This window comes from Telmatherina bonti (genome assembly GCF_933228915.1).
Source record: "Telmatherina bonti genome assembly, chromosome: 16".
In the NCBI taxonomy this organism is placed as follows: Eukaryota; Metazoa; Chordata; class Actinopteri; order Atheriniformes; family Telmatherinidae; genus Telmatherina; species Telmatherina bonti.
This window is the reverse complement of record NC_136614.1, coordinates 8341399-8362529: the sequence shown is the minus strand read 5'-3', so window position 1 is coordinate 8362529 and position 21131 is coordinate 8341399. Positions and strand designations below refer to the sequence as shown.

The window sequence follows — 21131 nt, the reverse complement described above, 5'->3', positions numbered from 1 at the left end:
AAGGCCTGTTTCAGCTTTGACTGTTGTTATTTCCAAGCTAGCAGTTGTTTTGACTCGTGCTGCCAGGCAGAGGTTGTTTGTGTATGCTTAAAGAACACTGTAGCACTCTGAGCAGGGGCAGAGCTCTCCAGACCTCTCGCCCGCAACATCTGTACATGGTCAATAAATTGAACAGAAAACAGTTGATTTATAGATTTATTTCTCATCGGATAAATTCCACGACAGCTTATAAAATGTCACAGTAAAGAATGTTTCAAAAAGTGTCATAGTATAGTGTGTGTCAAAAGGTGTCATTTTTGGCAATACTGTGTCGTGACACACACAATACTATGTCATAGTATAGTATGTTAAACGTTGTCAAACTTATGTTTCACGACAGTATTGTCAAAATTGTAGTATCCTTTGTGTCAAATTGTGTCAAAGTATAGTATGTGTAAAAAGCTGTCATAGTATCGTATGTGTCACGTCATATTATAGTATATGCTTATAAAATGTCATAGTAAAATATGTGTAAAAAGGTGTCATAGTATAGTATGTGTCACAACACAGTATTGTGTCAAAAATGTGATAGTATAGTAAGTCACGACACAGTATTGTGTCAAAAAATGTCATAGTGTAGTATGTGTGTGTCACAGTATTGTATCAAAAAATGTCGGTACAGAATGTGTCACTATGGTATTGTGATAAAATGTCAGTACAGTATGTGTAAAAAGGTGTCATAGTATTGTATGTGTCACAACACAGTATTGTGTCAAAAATGTGATAGTATAGTAAGTCACGACACAGTATTGTGTCAAAAAATGTCATAGTGTAGTATGTGTGTGTCACAGTATTGTATCAAAAAATGTCATGGTACAGAATGTGTCACTATGGTATTGTGATAAAATGTCAGTACAGTATGTGTAAAAAGGTGTCATAGTATTGTATGTGTCAAGTCATAATATAGTATATGCTTATAAAATGTCACAGTAAAATATGTGTAAAAAGGTGTCATAGTATAGTATGTGTCACAACACAGTATTGTGTCAAAAATGTGATAGTATAGTAAGTCACGACACAGTATTGTGTCAAAAAATGTCATAGTGTAGTATGTGTGTGTCACAGTATTGTATCAAAAAATGTCGGTACAGAATGTGTCACTATGGTATTGTGATAAAATGTCAGTACAGTATGTGTAAAAAGGTGTCATAGTATTGTATGTGTCAAGTCATAATATAGTATGTGCTTATAAAATGTAACGGTAAAATATGTTTCAAAGGGTGTCATAGTGTAGTATGTATCACGACACAGTATTTAAAAAAAAAATTATATTACAGTACGTCAAAAGTTTTCATAATAACGTGTCACGATATATAGATAACGATAGTAAAGATAAAGATAACAGGAGCTAACCACCTAACGGAGGTAAGTGGGCTAAAGCTTAGTCACATTGTTTACCGGCTAAAAACCGCAACTGTTCTGTGTTCTTCTTACTTGAAGCCGGAGATCGGGTACCTGTCAATCAAAAGGACACACCCCTAAATATGCTGAACTCTGAGATTAAATTACTTTAAACGGGCGAATTAGAAAAAAATTCACTCCCCCCCACAGTTGTCATGAAGGTAAACCTGACAGAAAATGAATTTTTGAACCAGACTGTAAACATGTTTATTTCTGCCATGAAGTTGGCCTTTTTAATATGGGAGTCTATGGGGATTTGCTCTGTTTTGGAGCCAGCCCTTGCGGATGAAGGGGGAATGGCAGTTTTATGCACTTCCGCATCAGCTTCACTTTTAACCGCCGGAGGTTGCCACTTGGTTGTGACTCTAACGTTACTATGACATATTTTGATACATACAATACTGTGGCTTTTTTTTTTACACACATTGAACCATGACATTTTTTGACACAAACAATACTATGACCTTGTTTAACACATACAATACTGTGTTGTGACACATAATATACCATGACATTTTTTGACAATTGACACATACAATGCTAAGACAATTTTTACACATAGAATGACATTTTTTGGAACAATTCTGTCAAGTTATGACATTTTTTGACACATAGAATACTGTGTCGTGACATATACTATAGTATGACACATTTTGACACATACTATACTGATATTTTTTAACACAATACTGTGTCGTGACACATACTATACTGTGACATTTTATTAGCATACTATACTATGACGTGACACATACTGTGCTATAACGCTTTTTGACACATACTATACTATAACATTATTTTACACAACACTGTCATGGTCGTGACACAAGCTATACTGTGACTTTTTTTTTTAACATATACTATAGTATCTCGTGACACATAGAATACTAAGACATCAATTTTGATACATTCTGTATGATATTAATATTGACGTTAATTACGCATATGAGATAATGACATTATGACACGTTCTACAGTAGTACATCAGTTATGACACATACTATATTATATCAGTTTTAACACATGCTTTATTATGAAATTTGAATACATTCTGTACTATGACGTCAATCACGACTCATACTGTAGTACTGACATATGATACATCCTATACTATGACATTTTATGATATACTTTAGTGATATCAATTATGACACACACTATACTATGCCATTTAAAGACAAACTTTACCGTGACATGACTTATTACACATACTATACTATGACGTGAATCGTGACACACTATATTTTGACATCTTCTGTCAAAATTTTACCATGACATCTATTATGACACATGCCGTACTATGACACATTATGATATACTTTACTAAGACATCAATTGTGAGACATAATATTGTAGTGAGTCCCTGGGGGAATGAATGTGGAGGCAAAGAAGTAATAATAACACAACCGTTATTTTTTACAGTAAAGGCAGCCAGTCTCAGACCTGTATGTATGTAGTCACTTGCTCCTTTTAGTGCGTGGCCAAGCTGGGAGGAGTCACAAAGCAAAGCCTCAAAACCACCCACTTGACAACACAGCACAGCAAAAGAAGGTCCCCATCTTTACACCCTCACAGCTAAACTCACCACTACGGAGGGAACTCTTAGGACCCGACCATTGTCTTCAGGCAGCACATTCATCATGTCAGCTTGAGACAACAATTTTATTGGAACAAACCCTTTCAGTGTGGTGTTGATGCTTGTGATACTCACTGAGTATGTTCAGACTTATCATACAACACAAACACAAATATGATTTTTTCATTTTATTTCTGCAAGTCATGTAAGATTTTCACACTTGCTTTGAGTTCACACTGCTGTATGTGCAGGATCTGATATATGATGATACGGTTAACATTCTGAGTGGGAAAGCAGCAAAAAGACCAGCTTCAGTTATAAATGACAATTATCTTTTTTTCCTCACTAGACAAAGACTTCTCTGACATTCATTTATGAGAAACTTCATGTTGTCTATTAGCACACAGACGTAACAAAGTAGTAATCAACTTTTCTTCTTCAAACATTTCTTCCATACAAAATACAAGAATCACCTGCTGCTACGTATAAAGAGTAGTTAGTGGTAGCAGTTTGTAATAATAGTGGTGGGAAGAATGATCATGGAAGGAAAAAATACCTGCAAATAGAAGGAGAAGAATGTTTTGAAAACTCGTGATCATGCTCTGGTTGTTACACCGTCAGAAGAAAGCTGCTGAATGTTTGAACATGAAGATCGAACAAGCATTTAGCGCCGACGTTGTCCTATGATGAAGGAACTTATTTCACTTCTGGATTAAAAAGTAAAGTGAATGATACAGAATGAGTATGATTACAATCACGGTGCAGGAGATTTCTCTGCCCTCTAGATAATGTGGTAAATGGAGGCATGACGAAGTGCATCAACAGGTTCCGACTCTGAAGCTGCAGCTTTATCTTTTACTTGGTTTACAGCTTTGTGAGCTCAGCGCATCATGATGTCCAGCAGTGAGACGTCTCCCAGCACTTCCACCTGGTTGATCCGGCTCAGGTCATGGACCCGGTATCTGTAGTCTAGCTGGTGGGCTCCATTCACGGCCACTTTGAAGTCCTGCGAGTCGCACAGAATGATCATCTGCAGGAGACAGCGGACACACAGATGCTTTCAGGAACTTATAACAAGGGTGAGAAAGTGAAATGTTTCTGTGACCCTGCAGGGGTCAGAGGTTACCTCAAAGTACTGCCCTGTGGTGAAGGGGAAGACAGCCAGGGTCGTCTCCTCTGGACCCCAGCACTCGTACAAAAAGGAGTTCCTGATGAAGACTCCTTTCTTCAGACGAGGGTTGAGATGAAGAGCAATGTTGCTGCCGTTCTGCTCTCGCAGGTTCACAGCAAAGCTGAAAACAACAACATGGACCTGTTGGAGTTGGAAATTACCTTAAGATTGCTTTTACATTAGATTAACGTGTTTTTTTCTGCCTCTTGTCTGAAATAACAACCAGAAGGGCCGAATGTTTAATACTGGTCTCTCCCAAGATAGTTCATGACAGGAAGACAGAGAAGAATCTCTCCGTCTGCCCTAGGTGGCCGGGAACAGGTCCCAGTGGGGCCCAGACCGGCAAGGACCAGCCCCGCTGGGACCTGTTCCCCCTGACTGTGGGGATTCTGGTCGGGGCCCCTCCCTCCACCACCTCCTGGGTGGGTGCATGGCTGGCTCCGGAGTGGGGTGGTTGGAGCCTGTGCTTGGGGGTGGCTGCCCGGGTCTCGAGGTCCTCCTGGCCAGCTTCTTGCCTTTGTGTGGGCGGGGTCACATTTGCATGATCTCTCTTCTCTGAACACGTTCCACTCTGTATGTTCTGCATGTGACACAGTCACTGAGTCGTCCTGCAGGTTTATTCACTAACAGCAGATCGTTTTCGTTTTCTGTTTCTGGTTTAATTTGTTAGTTTCTAGTGCTCCAGCAGAGTGGAGCACTCTTTAAGGTGTTTACTCTGTTTTTTCGGTTCTCTTTCTGTCCCTTTTTCTATCCTCTCTGGTCCGGTCCAGCAATACAAACTCTGTAATATGAACAATTATCCAAAATAAATAGAAAAATAAAATATAAATCAAGAATATCAAGGGGATCATCATATGTATAAAGCTCTTGTTGACAAAGTAAATTTGCTCAGCAGAACACAGCATCCAGATCATCATTCTGCTGCTTAAATGCTGGACAAGACAAAAATGAAAGAAAATATTGTTCCAACCTCGGCGAGCCAGTCAGTTCTCATATAACGACACATCCAGTGAAACACTGTTCTCCTCCTCTGGTGGAACTGTATGTTCATGGTTTCAGATGCTTTTATAGTCGTAGTAAAGCTGGACTGAAAGTTGGTGGGAAGGCTTTATAAGCTACATTTACTGTGACATAAGGCAAGTGTTTACCAACAGTTGGAAAGCTACTGTAAGCATGTAAACATCCACTTCTGCAGCAACGAGGTTGGTGTGTTTAAGCAGGAGCTACTATGCTGCCGATGCTAACCACCCCAGCTGCCCATTAAACCCAATGGAAAAATTAGCTTTAGGCTAATTAAGGTTGTACATCTGACTTGCTGCAACTCCAGTGTCCCTTTTAAAATCTTTGTCTTTTTTAAGCTCCGGCCACCTGGAAAGCCTAACCTGATGTTGATCCTCATGTTGAACTTTCCAGTAACGCTGCTTTTTAAGTTTCCTTTTCTCTTTCTTAGCAATGGTAAAAGCAGCTCCTGCATTCTTCTGAATGGCAGCTGATCGGATTTTCCAACTGGCCAGGGAAGTTAGCTTCTCTCACTGATCTTATCAGATCCCGTGCGCTGGCTCGCAGTGAAGACATCTTCTTATTGTACATTGGTGTCCATTACCAGTGACTCTAGTTTCCAGATGGCAGACTGTCACTGTGATTACCTACCGCTTGTTCATGAAAACAATTGTAAAAATCTTAACTTACAAGAATGTCTCAGATCATTAGTCAAGGTCATAAAACACCAGTGACAACACTTATAGAAATGAAGACATCCATTTTGGTCAGTAAGCAACAGAAAATGTGACACAATGTCACTTTGAAATGGAAGCAGTCGTGTTGTGGCGTGATGTGTGTCATCGGATCATCTGACTCCGGTGTTTTCTACCTCTGCGCTGTCTGCTTCGTTTCTCCTTTGATGATGATGCTATGTCCAACACTCAGCCCCTGGAGCAGCTGTCCTCTGAAGGGAATGCTCTGCAGACGACATGAAATGATCAAACACTGCTGGAGCTGCGGCCTCCGTCGCTGATCCAATGGATTTCCCGCTGAAATTAGTTTAATGTGACTAAAAAATCTCAGTGTTCCTCATGAACACACATTTATATGGTTATAACATGATCTGATCCCAGAATGACACTGACTGTAGCGTGTGAAACATTTCTGGACACCTGAAGTTTTCTCTTACATGTTTTAAAACATTTTATACAAAAACAAGCAGTTATTCTAGCAGGCAAAGTTTCAGCCTTGATCAGATTTCTGAGATATTTACAGATGAAACTCAGTCCAGCTTGTTTGACACAGCAACTCCAATAAAAGTCAACACATCTGCAGTGATGAAAGCAAATATGGGCTCATAAGCCTCCTCATCAATCTCATAGTGAGTAAAACTTTGTCTTAAACATTGCAGGAGGAGCGCATGTGATGCGAAACCTGCGGCAAAGACACTCACCAGGTCACCTGATGATGACTTTATTGGCTGAAAGGACACAAAAAGGAAAAATGGGATAAAATATGATTAGATAAAATTGAATTTTCACTAAAAAAAACAAAAAAAACCAAACATGAATAAAAAAACAAAAATCATTTTCAGCTTCTGCTGCAGCAACACATTCAGTAAAAGTTGTTCTAGAGTCAAATAACAACATCACACTTTCCAGAATATCCAGTCACATTTTTCTGGGAGATTCTGCAACCAGCAGATTAACTGTTGACAGGTGAGGGTGTCAGGGTTGGGTACAAAAGCAGCATCCACAAAACGTTTAGTCTGGGATGCACAATATTAGATTTTTGGCTGATTTCTGATATTTCACAACTCACTTGGCTAATAACAGACCAGAACATTAGAAAACTTCCAAACTGTTAGGTAAGTTGTACAGTAAATATAACAGCAGCACATAGAAACGGTTCACCTGTGAGTCCTGACCGGTCGGACTGGCAGCAGGCATCACAGCACTCTGAAGGCAAACAAGCAAACATGTTAAACTTGGAGCAACAAGCTGATGTTCACAGCTGCCGTCAGTAAACAGGAAGACTCACAGCTGCTGTCAGTAAACAGGAAGACTCACAGCTGCTGTCAGTAAACAGGAAGACTCACAGCTGCTGTCAGTAAACAGGAAGACTCACAGCTGCCGTCAGTAAACAGGAAGACTCACAGCTGCCGTCAGTAAACAGGAAGACTCACAGCTGCCGTCAGTAAACAGGAAGACTCACAGCTGCCGTCAGTAAACAGGAAGACTCACAGCTGCCGTCAGTAAACAGGAAGACTCACAGCTGCCGTCAGTAAACAGGAAGACTCACAGCTGCCGTCAGTAAACAGGAAGACTCACAGCTGCCGTCAGTAAACAGGAAGACTCACAGCTGCTGTCAGTAAACAGGAAGACTCACAGCTGGTGTCAGTAAACAGGAAGACTCACAGCTGGTGTCAGTAAACAGGAAGACTCACAGCTGCCGTCAGTAAACAGGAAGACTCACAGCTGCCGTCAGTAAACAGGAAGACTCACAGCTGCCGTCAGTAAACAGGAAGACTCACAGCTGCCGTCAGTAAACAGGAAGACTCACAGCTGCCGTCAGTAAACAGGAAGACTCACAGCTGCTGTCAGTAAACAGGAAGACTCACAGCTGCCGTCAGTAAACAGGAAGACTCACAGCTGCCGTCAGTAAACAGGAAGACTCACAGCTGCCGTCAGTAAACAGGAAGACTCACAGCTGGTGTCAGTAAACAGGAAGACTCACAGCTGCTGTCAGTAAACAGGAAGACTCACAGCTGGTGTCAGTAAACAGGAAGACTCACAGCTGCTGTCAGTAAACAGGAAGACTCACAGCTGGTGTCAGTAAACAGGAAGACTCACAGCTGCCGTCAGTAAACAGGAAGACTCACAGCTGCCGTCAGTAAACAGGAAGACTCACAGCTGCCGTCAGTAAACAGGAAGACTCACAGCTGCCGTCAGTAAACAGGAAGACTCACAGCTGCTGTCAGTAAACAGGAAGACTCACAGCTGGTGTCAGTAAACCGGAAGACTCACAGCTGGTGTCAGTAAACAGGAAGACTCACAGCTGGTGTCAGTAAACAGGAAGACTCACAGCTGGTGTCAGTAAACAGGAAGACTCACAGCTGGTGTCAGTAAACAGGACGACTCACAGCTGCTGTCAGTAAACAGGAAGACTCACAGCTGGTGTCAGTAAACAGGAAGACTCACAGCTGCCGTCAGTAAACAGGAAGACTCACAGCTGCCGTCAGTAAACAGGAAGACTCACAGCTGCTGTCAGTAAACAGGACGACTCACAGCTGCTGTCAGTAAACAGGAAGACTCACAGCTGGTGTCAGTAAACAGGAAGACTCACAGCTGGTGTCAGTAAACAGGAAGACTCACAGCTGCTGTCAGTAAACAGGAAGACTCACAGCTGCTGTCAGTAAACAGGAAGACTCACAGCTGGTGTCAGTAAACAGGAAGACTCACAGCTGCTGTCAGTAAACAGGACGACTCACAGCTGCCGTCAGTAAACAGGACGACTCACAGCTGCCGTCAGTAAACAGGAAGACTCACAGCTGGTGTCAGTAAACAGGAAGACTCACAGCTGCCGTCAGTAAACAGGAAGACTCACAGCTGGTGTCAGTAAACAGGAAGACTCACAGCTGGTGTCAGTAAACAGGAAGACTCACAGCTGGTGTCAGTAAACAGGAAGACTCACAGCTGGTGTCAGTAAACAGGAAGACTCACAGCTGGTGTCAGTAAACAGGAAGACTCACAGCTGGTGTCAGTAAACAGGAAGACTCACAGCTGGTGTCAGTAAACAGGAAGACTCACAGCTGGTGTCAGTAAACAGGACGACTCACAGCTGCCGTCAGTAAACAGGAAGACTCACAGCTGCCGTCAGTAAACAGGAAGACTCACAGCTGGTGTCAGTAAACAGGAAGACTCACAGCTGCCGTCAGTAAACAGGAAGACTCACAGCTGCTGTCAGTAAACAGGAAGACTCACAGCTGCCGTCAGTAAACAGGAAGACTCACAGCTGGTGTCAGTAAACAGGAAGACTCACAGCTGGTGTCAGTAAACAGGAAGACTCACAGCTGCCGTCAGTAAACAGGAAGACTCACAGCTGCCGTCAGTAAACAGGAAGACTCACAGCTGGTGTCAGTAAACAGGAAGACTCACAGCTGGTGTCAGTAAACAGGAAGACTCACAGCTGCCGTCAGTAAACAGGAAGACTCACAGCTGGTGTCAGTAAACAGGAAGACTCACAGCTGCCGTCAGTAAACAGGAAGACTCACAGCTGCCGTCAGTAAACAGGAAGACTCACAGCTGGTGTCAGTAAACAGGACGACTCACAGCTGCTGTCAGTAAACAGGAAGACTCACAGCTGGTGTCAGTAAACAGGAAGACTCACAGCTGCTGTCAGTAAACAGGACGACTCACAGCTGCTGTCAGTAAACAGGAAGACTCACAGCTGCCGTCAGTAAACAGGAAGACTCACAGCTGCCGTCAGTAAACAGGAAGACTCACAGCTGCCGTCAGTAAACAGGAAGACTCACAGCTGGTGTCAGTAAACAGGAAGACTCACAGCTGGTGTCAGTAAACAGGAAGACTCACAGCTGGTGTCAGTAAACAGGAAGACTCACAGCTGGTGTCAGTAAACAGGAAGACTCACAGCTGGTGTCAGTAAACAGGAAGACTCACAGCTGGTGTCAGTAAACAGGAAGACTCACAGCTGGTGTCAGTAAACAGGAAGACTCACAGCTGCCGTCAGTAAACAGGAAGACTCACAGCTGCCGTCAGTAAACAGGAAGACTCACAGCTGCCGTCAGTAAACAGGAAGACTCACAGCTGCCGTCAGTAAACAGGAAGACTCACAGCTGCCGTCAGTAAACAGGAAGACTCACAGCTGCTGTCAGTAAACAGGAAGACTCACAGCTGGTGTCAGTAAACAGGAAGACTCACAGCTGCCGTCAGTAAACAGGAAGACTCACAGCTGCTGTCAGTAAACAGGAAGACTCACAGCTGCCGTCAGTAAACAGGAAGACTCACAGCTGCCGTCAGTAAACAGGAAGACTCACAGCTGCCGTCAGTAAACAGGAAGACTCACAGCTGCCGTCAGTAAACAGGAAGACTCACAGCTGCCGTCAGTAAACAGGAAGACTCACAGCTGCCGTCAGTAAACAGGAAGACTCACAGCTGCCGTCAGTAAACAGGAAGACTCACAGCTGCCGTCAGTAAACAGGAAGACTCACAGCTGCCGTCAGTAAACAGGAAGACTCACAGCTGCCGTCAGTAAACAGGAAGACTCACAGCTGCCGTCAGTAAACAGGAAGACTCACAGCTGCCGTCAGTAAACAGGAAGACTCACAGCTGCCGTCAGTAAACAGGAAGACTCACAGCTGGTGTCAGTAAACAGGACGACTCACAGCTGCTGTCAGTAAACAGGAAGACTCACAGCTGGTGTCAGTAAACAGGAAGACTCACAGCTGCCGTCAGTAAACAGGAAGACTCACAGCTGGTGTCAGTAAACAGGAAGACTCACAGCTGCTGTCAGTAAACAGGAAGACTCACAGCTGCTGTCAGTAAACAGGAAGACTCACAGCTGGTGTCAGTAAACAGGACGACTCACAGCTGCTGTCAGTAAACAGGAAGACTCACAGCTGGTGTCAGTAAACAGGACGACTCACAGCTGCCGTCAGTAAACAGGAAGACTCACAGCTGCCGTCAGTAAACAGGAAGACTCACAGCTGCTGTCAGTAAACAGGAAGACTCACAGCTGCCGTCAGTAAACAGGAAGACTCACAGCTGCCGTCAGTAAACAGGAAGACTCACAGCTGCCGTCAGTAAACAGGAAGACTCACAGCTGCCGTCAGTAAACAGGAAGACTCACAGCTGCTGTCAGTAAACAGGAAGACTCACAGCTGGTGTCAGTAAACAGGACGACTCACAGCTGCCGTCAGTAAACAGGAAGACTCACAGCTGCTGTCAGTAAACAGGAAGACTCACAGCTGCCGTCAGTAAACAGGAAGACTCACAGCTGCCGTCAGTAAACAGGAAGACTCACAGCTGCCGTCAGTAAACAGGAAGACTCACAGCTGCTGTCAGTAAACAGGAAGACTCACAGCTGCTGTCAGTAAACAGGAAGACTCACAGCTGCTGTCAGTAAACAGGAAGACTCACAGCTGGTGTCAGTAAACAGGAAGACTCACAGCTGGTGTCAGTAAACAGGAAGACTCACAGCTGGTGTCAGTAAACAGGAAGACTCACAGCTGCCGTCAGTAAACAGGAAGACTCACAGCTGCTGTCAGTAAACAGGAAGACTCACAGCTGCTGTCAGTAAACAGGAAGACTCACAGCTGCTGTCAGTAAACAGGAAGACTCACAGAGGCAGGAGGGAGGATGCCCACGGCCTGAACACGAACTTTTCCTGAGATGCAGATGGTGTCCACTCCCTCCAGCTCCATATGGTGTTTGTACTCCAACGTGTGAGCTCCGTTCACGGCCGCCTGAAAGACCGTCACACCAACAGGGACTCTTTGCAGCATCACATCTTCAGACTAAAGCAAAACGTCTCTGCCTTCATGTCACACCTTGAACTTGTCTTTCAGGATGAAGATAAGGAGCTCAAACGTGGCTCCCACCTTGAAGGGCATCTGGTACAGGATCTGCTCGCGGCCCCAGCGCTCTTTCTGCAGTGTGTTGCAGACGATGCAGGACTTCTTGAATCTTGGGTTGAAGTGAAACGCCACGTCGGCGCGTGGCTTCACGCTGCTTCCGCGTGTGAAATCAACCTGGAATCTGCAACACGGCGCAGGAGATGTTCCACAGACATGATCAAAACCAAAAGAAAGATGAAGCTTTACTTAATATCACAGCAGAATTGTTGAAATCATCTTCCAGCATGTCGCATGTGGACAGTTCAAAGTTTCTGTTGTCAATTTCATGAATAATATAAATATCTGTTTTTTTAATACACACAACCATCCTTCAGAGACATAAAAACCAACAATAATCAAGAACCTCACCGGTCAGCATCCGATGGCACCGAGCCTTGGATAAGAACCATTTCTCCAGGTACCAAACCGCCCAGAATCGTACCAGCAAAGGGGATCGACTGCAAACACACAATCAGGAACACATGAACAGGATTCTCTGGGATTACCCAGGATCAGGTAGAAAGTTTCCACTTCACAGAGCGTCTGTCATCGTCATCTTCACGACAGCTAACAGCTGGAAACATTAAAGCAGTTCATAAAGACAGTGTAACCATATACACAGGTACATCGCAGACTGGAACAAGACGGGGAAGGAAATGGTTGTGAACTTCTGAAGTATCACATTCATTATAGTCATTAAAGGACCAGAAGCTGATAGAGATGCAAAAAGAAACAATAAAAGTTCCTGTTTGTTCGTTCCATCACTTCTCTTAACGTTTTCCAGTTCATGCCAGCTCAGAAAACCTGATCAATGAATCCGAAAACCTGATCAATGAATCACTAATCTCTAAAAACCTCCAGTTTAACTCAGATTGTTCTAACAACTGGGATCATTTCTTTCTGTCTTCTCACAAATGTTCTCAAAGTCGTACTTGAGACATTTGGTTTTTTTTTAGAAAAACGCTCCATCATATCCAGGAACATGTTTGTAGACTACAGGATTGTTTGTATCTTTCCTCTCAGACTGGTGATCACAACCTTTTGCAAGGTCGTATTCAGACCAGGACCGACCAGCCGGACTACTTTGCAGGTAAATGCACCAAAAAAAGACAAAAGTCCATAAAAGGTCAGGATTCCTGAGCTGCGTTAAACTGAAATATGCAGATGAGAAAAATAATAATTATGATATAATAACGACTCATTACTTCCTCCTGAAGCGGGACAGCAGCCTGCAGTCTGGTCCCATGACGGGGTCAAAGCGCATATCTTCACCGTGTCGTGGTTAAAGCGGAAGGCGGTTGGTACACTGCAGGATAAATGTTCTTTACATAATCTACTGGATCTGTTTACAAAGCAAGTTTCCACCATCGTGTTAAGATGCGGTTCGCCTACGCAGCGAGTGGTGAATCCTCCAGGAGAGTCTCACACCTGTTATTACCCAGCTGGCCAGGAAAGAACCTTCATTAAGCAATAAAACGAATCATTAGAGTAAAAAGCTACTGTTGCAGTTTATTTTAATGATTAGTTCCCACTTTCAGCAGGTGGATCGGAGAGTCTCAGGTGAAGAGGACATTTACAGGGTGATCTTCTGTGGTTGAGGGAGCAGATCTGGTGATTTTAGGAAATCCAGCAATAGAATTAAATCTGCTTTGACTCGTTCTTCAATGAACAAAATAAATAAAAATAAGTTTGTTTTCTTCTAAGGGAAATGATCATATTTTAACAGGATCTGCTACATTTGCTTTTTATTTAAAAGGAAACTAAATGTTTTGATTTTTTTTCTAAAATTGTTTTAAAATCTGATAAAAACATGCTGATAAGAATTCATCTCAGTGTTTGTATTTGTTCCCAGAAAAGAAAAATCCAACATGCAGATTGTGTAAAAGGCACATTTTGTTTGTAAGGAGTATTTAAGTACAAAGTTGGCAGGAACTCTTATTAAACCACCAGTTTACCAACTGAAATGTAGCATGAAACGATGCTTTAACATTCATTCAACTGTAAATTTTAACCTCAAACCCACGACGGGAACTTCAGCATATGTTTAGTTATATGTACCAGCTGTTTTCTTTTTTCACAAAAGTCCATTAAAATAATTCATTTTAACAGTCTGTTCTAAGTTTCTCTACCACCAACTATCATTTAAGAAATGTAATAAATCAACAATACAAACATTAAAAAAAAAAAAAAAACTTTTAAAGCGTTAGAAATGTTTATGTCACCACGATTTATTTATTAACTCGGCGCAGCTAAGCTAACATGCTAACTAGGTTCATGGAAAAAATATTTAAAATAAAGTAAGTTTATGTTTAAAGTGACAGTGAAAGTGGGTCCAAACGGAAATCTAGAAAAACAAACAAGATGAGCCTCTTACCGGGTTTGAAAACACTTGTCTCGGGTTGGAAATCGACATTTTGACGGAAAAAGTTTGAGCTCCGTTTGTTTACTTCCTCATCTGACGTCATCACGGACGACGCATTCAAGGATCGGACAATTCTGCCTCGGGACCGGAAGTCAGAGCGCAACACCTGGACCTACAAGTCCTTACTTATAGTTGGTTGTGCGTTTTTATTATGATTTGAATCAGACTCTTTCACAGAATAGTTTTCCACAGCAGCGCCGTTGCCTTTCCAAGAAGGAAGAAACAAAGTGTGAAGTTTGGCACTTAAAAGATAAAACCATTCCTCCTCGCTGAACCAGGAAAAGCAAACAAAACACCATTAAACTAGGCCTCCTACCTGTTGGGGACACAACTGGTTTCAACCTCCATTAGACAGTTCAAGGTTCGATCACCTGAAGCTTCAGTTTGAGAGACTGAATCAGTGAGCGTTAAAAATAAAGTCTTCAGTCTCATGTTGAAGGCTAGGGCTGTGAAGATATGCTTTTGTCCCGATTCAATTCAGATTTTTTGGGTGCTGATTTGATTTAAATTGTGATTCTCAAAATTCTTCCATATTGAAGATTTTTGTAGATTAAAAACCAAAAAAAAAAATTTTTTTTTTAGTGATTTTTCTTGATTTCAATGGAGGTAAAAGCAACACAGTCAGACCATCATTCTGCTGCTATAAAGCCCAAGAACACAAGTTAAAAGATCAATAAAAGCAATAAAAGTGACAAGGTTTTTTTTTTTTTTTTTAAATAGTGGATTAATTTTATTAAAATAAAAAAAAATTTTAAATTGTGAAACATTTTTCACAATGTAAAGGGTGGGATTTTCCCACCCTTTACTAAACGGCACCTGGTCGGTCTAAACAAGCTAGTGTCCAATCAGGATACCTGCAGTTTACTGCTGAACATGTGAAACATCAAACCTTCCTGTGATGCTTTACGGACATGTAGGAGGACCAGGACCAGGACCAGGACCGGTTTGTCTTTTCAAGGCTAAAATGACTTTTTTCTTTTTAAAACACTCTGGATACTTTATTCCACATTCTTCACATCAGTAAAATGCAGCTGTGACATAAAAACCAAAAATAACTGGAGGAATGAAGACAATGGAGGCGTGTGTGCACGGTGTGTAACTTTATTACACACCCCAAAAAATACATCTGTACAAAATTTATACAAAATTAAAAATATAAAAATAAAAGAACAAAAATCATTGCTGGCTGTACGAAGAACCAGAACCTGATTCAGACTCAGCCCAACTGCAGCTTGTTTTTAGGTTCAGTCCAGCAGACTGATTGTATCCAAGCTACAGTAATCAGATTACCAGAAAATGTCAGTTCATTGCACTTGGGTGACTGCAGGTCATATGACCACGTGTGTGTGTGTGTGTGTGTTCAGAAGTCAGCGTCCAGTCTGAAGGTGTTGTCTGTGGGGCCCGACATGACGCCCATCCTCTGATACTCGCCGACTCGCTTCTCAAAGAAGTTGGTCTTTCCCTCCAGAGAGATGTTCTCCATGAAGTCGAAGGGGTTCTCCACCCGGTAGATCTGCAGAGAACACACACACACACACACACCAAACGTATAAACACAGCTGGTTTGGCTGCAAATCAGCACATCAGGACTGAAAGCAGGGGAGTTCAGTCAGGCGTCTACGTCACGCTGCTGCTGGTCTGACAGTGAACCACATGCTCCTATCAGCCCCTGCGTCAGCGCTCAGCCCCCATCATCGGCTGAGGTCCGTACCCCTGCGCCACTCATCACCACACTCCTGATCTCAGCTCACATGCGACGCTTCACCTGCACAGGTGATCAGTTACCTTTGAGAAGCCGAGCTCCAGCAGCAGTCTGTCAGCCACAAACTCGATGTACTGCTTCATCATATCGCAGTTCATCCCGATCAGCTTCACCGGCAGAGCGTCAGTCAGGAACTCCTGCGCGCACAAAAACACGCGGACATGAAAACCAGCGAAGCCAGTCTAAGCAGCAGCAGGGAAACCAGAGCTTCCACAACTCACCTGCTCAATCTCTACGGCGTTCTTGATGATGCGGACGACGGTTTCTGAGGACGGCTTGTTCAGCAGGTGTTTAAACATCAGACAGGCGAAGTCACAGTGCAGACCCTGAAGGCATCACAGCGTGTCAGACAAACGCCACTTTTCCCAGAAACCAAAGCTCAACAAGTTTTTAACACACGATATTCTAACGTCTGGACTTTCAGTCTGGAGGATCAGTTACCGATATGTGTGTGTGTGTGTGTGTTGGCTCACCTCGTCTCTGCTAATGAGTTCGTTGCTGAAGGTCAGGCCGGGCATCAAACCTCTCTTCTTCAGCCAGAAGATGGCGGCAAACGAACCAGAGAAGAAGATTCCCTCCACAGCGGCGAAGGCCACCACTCGCTCTCCTGAGTGATCAATAACACACACCATCAGTATGAACATGTGGAGACTCTTCATCATCATGTGTGATGTTAGTGGGCGGAGCTTACCGTAGGCGGCGTTCTTATTGCCGATCCAGTTGAGCGCCCAGTCGGCCTTCTTCTTCACACACGGCAGAGTCTCGATGGCGTTGAACAGGTATTCTCTGAGGGTCATTGAACGCATCGTCAGACAGAACCGAGCAGCAGACAGAAGAAATGGAGCAATCAGAGAGCAGCTCACCTCTCTTTGGGCTCCTTGATGTAGGTGTCGATCAGGAGGCTGTACATCTCTGAGTGGATGTTCTCCATGGCGATCTGGAAGCCATAGAAACACCTGGCCTCCGTTACCTGCACCTCCTGTGTGAAGCGCTCCACCTGGTGGTCAAAGGGAGGAAGAAGTTGAAGAGACGGGCTGAGCCTGAACACAACAGGAAGGGATCAATGATCAGCAGCAGGTTCCTCACCAGGTTCTCGTTGACGATGCCGTCACTGGCAGCGAAGAAGGCCAAGACGTGAGAGATGAAGTAGCGCTCTTCATCCTTCAGAGTCTCCCAGTGCTGCAGATCCTTGGACAGATCCACCTGGACAGAGAGGAGCCGTCAACACAACGCCGTCCTGCAGCTTCTAACCACGCGACAGAGCAGCAGGGCTCCTGCCTACCTCCTCTGCTGTCCAGAAAGACGCCTCTGCTTTCTTGTACATCTGCCAGATGTCGTGGTACTGGATGGGGAAGATGACGAAGCGACGGGGGTTCTCCTTCAGCAGCGGCTCCTCTTCCTCCCCTGAGCTGCTGCTCTTCTTCTTCACAGCTTTGGGCTGAAATATGAGAGGAAATAAAGATGAATAAGTGGAGGAGATCCGTGATGGAGGACTGAAGGACTTTAAATGAAGCAGGCACTGAGCTGATGTTCCTCCCTGTTTACACTTCAATACAACCATTAATAGAACTAAAAATCTCCACTTTTCCCTTCACTTCTGTCCACTTCCAGGGATGAATGATGGACATGAAGATCAGCTGCATCTACAGTTCAGATCGATCCCTGATGTATTGATCAGCTGCTCCTGTCTGATGGAAGCTCGCGAGCGGCACCAGCAGCTGACAGCGCGCACCCTGTTGGCGCCACATCCGCAGTTTGGGCGCCAGGATCAGCGGCATCAGCTGTTCCAGTCGTTCAACACCACATTTTCTATCAGATTGATCCCGGGATGTTTGCATTCACTCACCGCAGCGTCGCTGAAGATCTTCCGCGCCGTTTTAGACGCCAAAACGCGGCTGCTGTTCAGACTCGGAGGCTGGAAGGAAACAAAGACCGTCAATAGAACCGAACGGGACGTTTCATCGACGAAGACACTGATTGATGAGCTCCGTGTTGAAGCTTGGCCGCACAGCTTTCTCCTCTCACCGTGTTTTCTTTGTCCAGCGACATGCTGCTTATCTGGATGTTCAGAGTATTTTCATTCTTCACAGAAAGAGGAGAGCGCGACGTCATCATGCTGGCTTCTTATGCCTAACTTATTTAATATATAAAAGAAAAGCTGGGAGATTAAAGTAAATACTTTAAAAAATAAAAAAAAAATTAAAAAAAAGGCTAAATTAACAGCATCAGACAGACAGACAGGGAGCAGAGAATGAAGCGGCATCTGGTGCAGCTGGCCTTTTTATTGAAATTTTGGCGCTAGAACTGAGCTGACCAATAGGAACGCAGCTTGTAGAGTCCCTTTAAACTGACGTAGGCCTGAGCCAATCAGGTGAAGGGTTGTTCTCCACACTCACGAGGCGCATGCGGGAATTTCAAACGAAGTTACAAAACTAGCAACCGATGTTGTTACAAAATGTAAAAATTAGTGATTATGAAACATTAAAAATTTAAATAAAATACGTATCTGTTTAACATTAAAGCTATTGTACTGAAATACTAAAATAATATAAAATGTTTGAATTGCAAATGTGAATATTTATGTTACAGATTGTATGGTAATATGACTTTAAATGAGTAAAAAAAAAAAAACCAAACACCTAAATTATCTGTTTACCTTGTTTTTAATCCAGACTGCTCTTTCAGATGCAGTTAGAAATCCACCCTCAGTGTTTTGGTTTCCGACATTTATGTAAATACATTTGTTTACGTTGTTTACTGCTTGTGTCCCACTGGGTTTATGAATGGCTTCACCTGTTACTTTAAATCACTTCAATGTCTGGTCCACGAGAACCTATAAGCTATAAAAAAAATTATACTTGTATTGGTCCTTGCTGTTTTAATATGCCTTGTAGGTTGTGCCATCCTGTTTTTCATAACTTCTTTTTGCCTTTTGTTTTTTCTTTTTTTTCTTTTTATGAGAATATACCGTTTCACACAGCTCTCAACCACTATAGTGTCACTGTTCATTGTTGTCTGTTTGTACCCAGACTTGTTGGATAATCTTTAATAATTAAATAAATCATTAAAAAAAAAAAAAAAAATACTGCTTTTGTCCCCATGCTTTTTCTGTACTGTTATTGTAAGGCATTGTCAACGACAAGGTAGCGCCCAAAAAATTAATACACAACAAATATTCAGAATTTATTATTTACATATCCTATGTAGAATCTTTATAGGGTTAAGGTTGAACTTCAAGACAGCCATAAAGTCCGACAGAAGAGGATCACATCGCCAGTAACTACTTAGTAATCAGTTCAACATATTTATCCCGGATTTATAGTCTGAATTGTATTTTGTGGCACTAACTGCAAAAACTTTCCACTTTCCTTCCAAATCCAGACGTCTTTAATTGGAACTCTTCCCTCCCAGCTGGAAAGGTCACCTGTTCATTTTTATTTATACTTTGTCTAAACAGGTTTTTGGTTTTATACTGTTTATTAATTCAGTTTATGTTTTCAGATTCAGTTTTATGTTTTATTTTATTTTAAACCTAAGAAAAAAAGGAACGGTAACTGTTTCCAGGTTACGTGAGAGGTGGCACTATGATTGGCTGCTGTGGAAGACAACGACACGAATCCATGTTCGCATAGAAAACGTGGCGCCATCTGGTGGCCAAAAGGAGGTAAATCATCTGTAAAAAGATCCGATTCCGATATTTTTTATTACTTTGTGTACATGTACGTCTAAAAAAGAAAACAATGTACCTTTAAAAATGGGAAAAGCACGATGCTGATTTATTTGGTTTTTAGTTTGTCTAGATTAACTTTACAATGTCACAACTTAACAAACTAACTGAACTGAAACATTTCATTCATTCATTCTCCACAACGCTTAGTCCAGTTAAGGGTCATGGGGGAGCTGGAGCCTATCCCAGCAGTCTTATGGGTGAGAGGCAGGGTACACCCTGGACAGGTCACCAGTCCATCGCAGGGCCTTTAAACAGTTCAGACTTATTCTCAATTAATTTAATTGAGAATAAGGCTATCAATATATTTTTAACATCTGAAATAACTAATGATTAAAATTACAGCGGAAAAAAATAAAACATAAAAATCAATAATATATTTAATGAATTAATTACATTTATGCATAGTTAAATAGTTTATTCATTTACTTAATCAGGCAAGCTGAGCGGCTTTACTGCTGATCATCAGACACATCGACATTACAGTGGAATAAGAAATATAACATTTTTTATAATCAAATCTGCACAAACTCAGGACCTTTAAATCGCATACTGAGTCTGAAAAGAATCTGGAAAACCATCTGCAGGTGCCTTGTCACTCTCTTTGATCTTATTGAGTTTTAATGCAAGTAACACAATTTCAGGAAGAAAAAACACATCTAAGTCTGAGAAAATACTGGAAATATGTTTTCCAAAAAACCAGAAAGGTGGAATTCAAGATTTAGAAAACAAACAACAAAAACAACAACAAACAAACAGAAGAATAAATATAAAAAAGAAATATTTTAAGTTCATGCCTGTCCTGCAGTGACGGGATCTGGAACCTTGCAGTGGACCGTGAACGCTCTTCCACTTGGTATTTTTCAACCTTCTTCAGTATTTTATTGAGGCAAATTGTACCGAATCTACACAGTAGAAGTGATTATAGAAACACTGTGGATCACATTTCTCTGATAAATCTTCATTTTTTTTAGTGCAAAATTGTAAACATGGCTTTTAAAAACCTTCCCTGAAGTCACGCTGATGAAATTCTGCAGCAGAAATTAAACTAAATTATTCTTTACAGTAAAAGTCCAGTCGGATTTTGAAGAGCCTCTAATGGATCTTTTATTTGAAAAATTTTTTTTTGCATGAAATCAAGAAAATGTTTACAAATAAAGAGCATACAAATGCACATTTGGTCTTCAAAATTACAATATAATAACCATAATATTAATAATAAAACAGACAAAATGCACATTTTTACTGTTTCTGATAAACTCATGAATGCAGAGTTAAACTGCTGTGGTGGATCCGTCTGCAGGAAGTTTTCCTTCTTCAGAGTTCATCATAAACTGGATGCTGAGCAAATCAGGTTATCCTGATGACATGAAGCAGCGAAGCGTCTGGCAGGGTTGCTGCTCTGCTCAAACCAGGTC

At 42.4% G+C, this 21131-nt stretch overlaps 2 protein-coding genes across 8 annotated transcripts; both read right to left on the bottom strand.

Moving 5' to 3' along the window:
* Positions 1–3208: 3208 nt before the first annotated feature.
* lgals8a (galectin 8a) lies at positions 3209–14278 on the bottom strand. Of its 2 annotated transcripts, XM_079255869.1 has the most exons (9): positions 14177–14278; positions 12172–12260; positions 11737–11944; positions 11530–11652; positions 7082–7126; positions 6622–6648; positions 6058–6146; positions 4143–4308; positions 3209–4046 (listed from the first exon to the last, which is right to left on the bottom strand). In XM_079255869.1, exons 1-9 carry the CDS (start codon positions 14213–14215, stop codon positions 3897–3899), a joined length of 936 nt encoding a protein of 311 aa, XP_079111995.1. In that variant the 5' UTR covers positions 14216–14278; the 3' UTR covers positions 3209–3896. The 2 variants fall into 2 exon arrangements, with proteins under 2 accessions (XP_079111995.1, XP_079111996.1); XM_079255870.1 differs by lacking the exon at positions 7082–7126.
* A 1306-nt stretch (positions 14279–15584) lies between these two features.
* Positions 15585–18108, bottom strand: LOC306767746 (ribonucleoside-diphosphate reductase subunit M2-like; the record flags this gene model as incomplete). Of its 6 annotated transcripts, none has more annotated exons than XM_079255850.1 (10): positions 18012–18108; positions 17829–17901; positions 17269–17417; positions 17073–17189; positions 16850–16983; positions 16678–16772; positions 16460–16593; positions 16208–16312; positions 16010–16123; positions 15585–15737 (listed from the first exon to the last, which is right to left on the bottom strand). In XM_079255850.1, the coding sequence occupies exons 1-10, from the start codon at positions 18099–18101 to the stop codon at positions 15585–15587; spliced, it is 1164 nt and encodes a 387-aa protein (XP_079111976.1). In that variant the 5' UTR covers positions 18102–18108. The 6 variants fall into 6 exon arrangements, with proteins under 6 accessions (XP_079111976.1, XP_079111980.1, XP_079111975.1 ...); XM_079255854.1 differs by having other exon boundaries at positions 17269–17390; XM_079255849.1 differs by having other exon boundaries at positions 17269–17424; positions 17833–17901.
* Positions 18109–21131: the final 3023 nt, after the last annotated feature.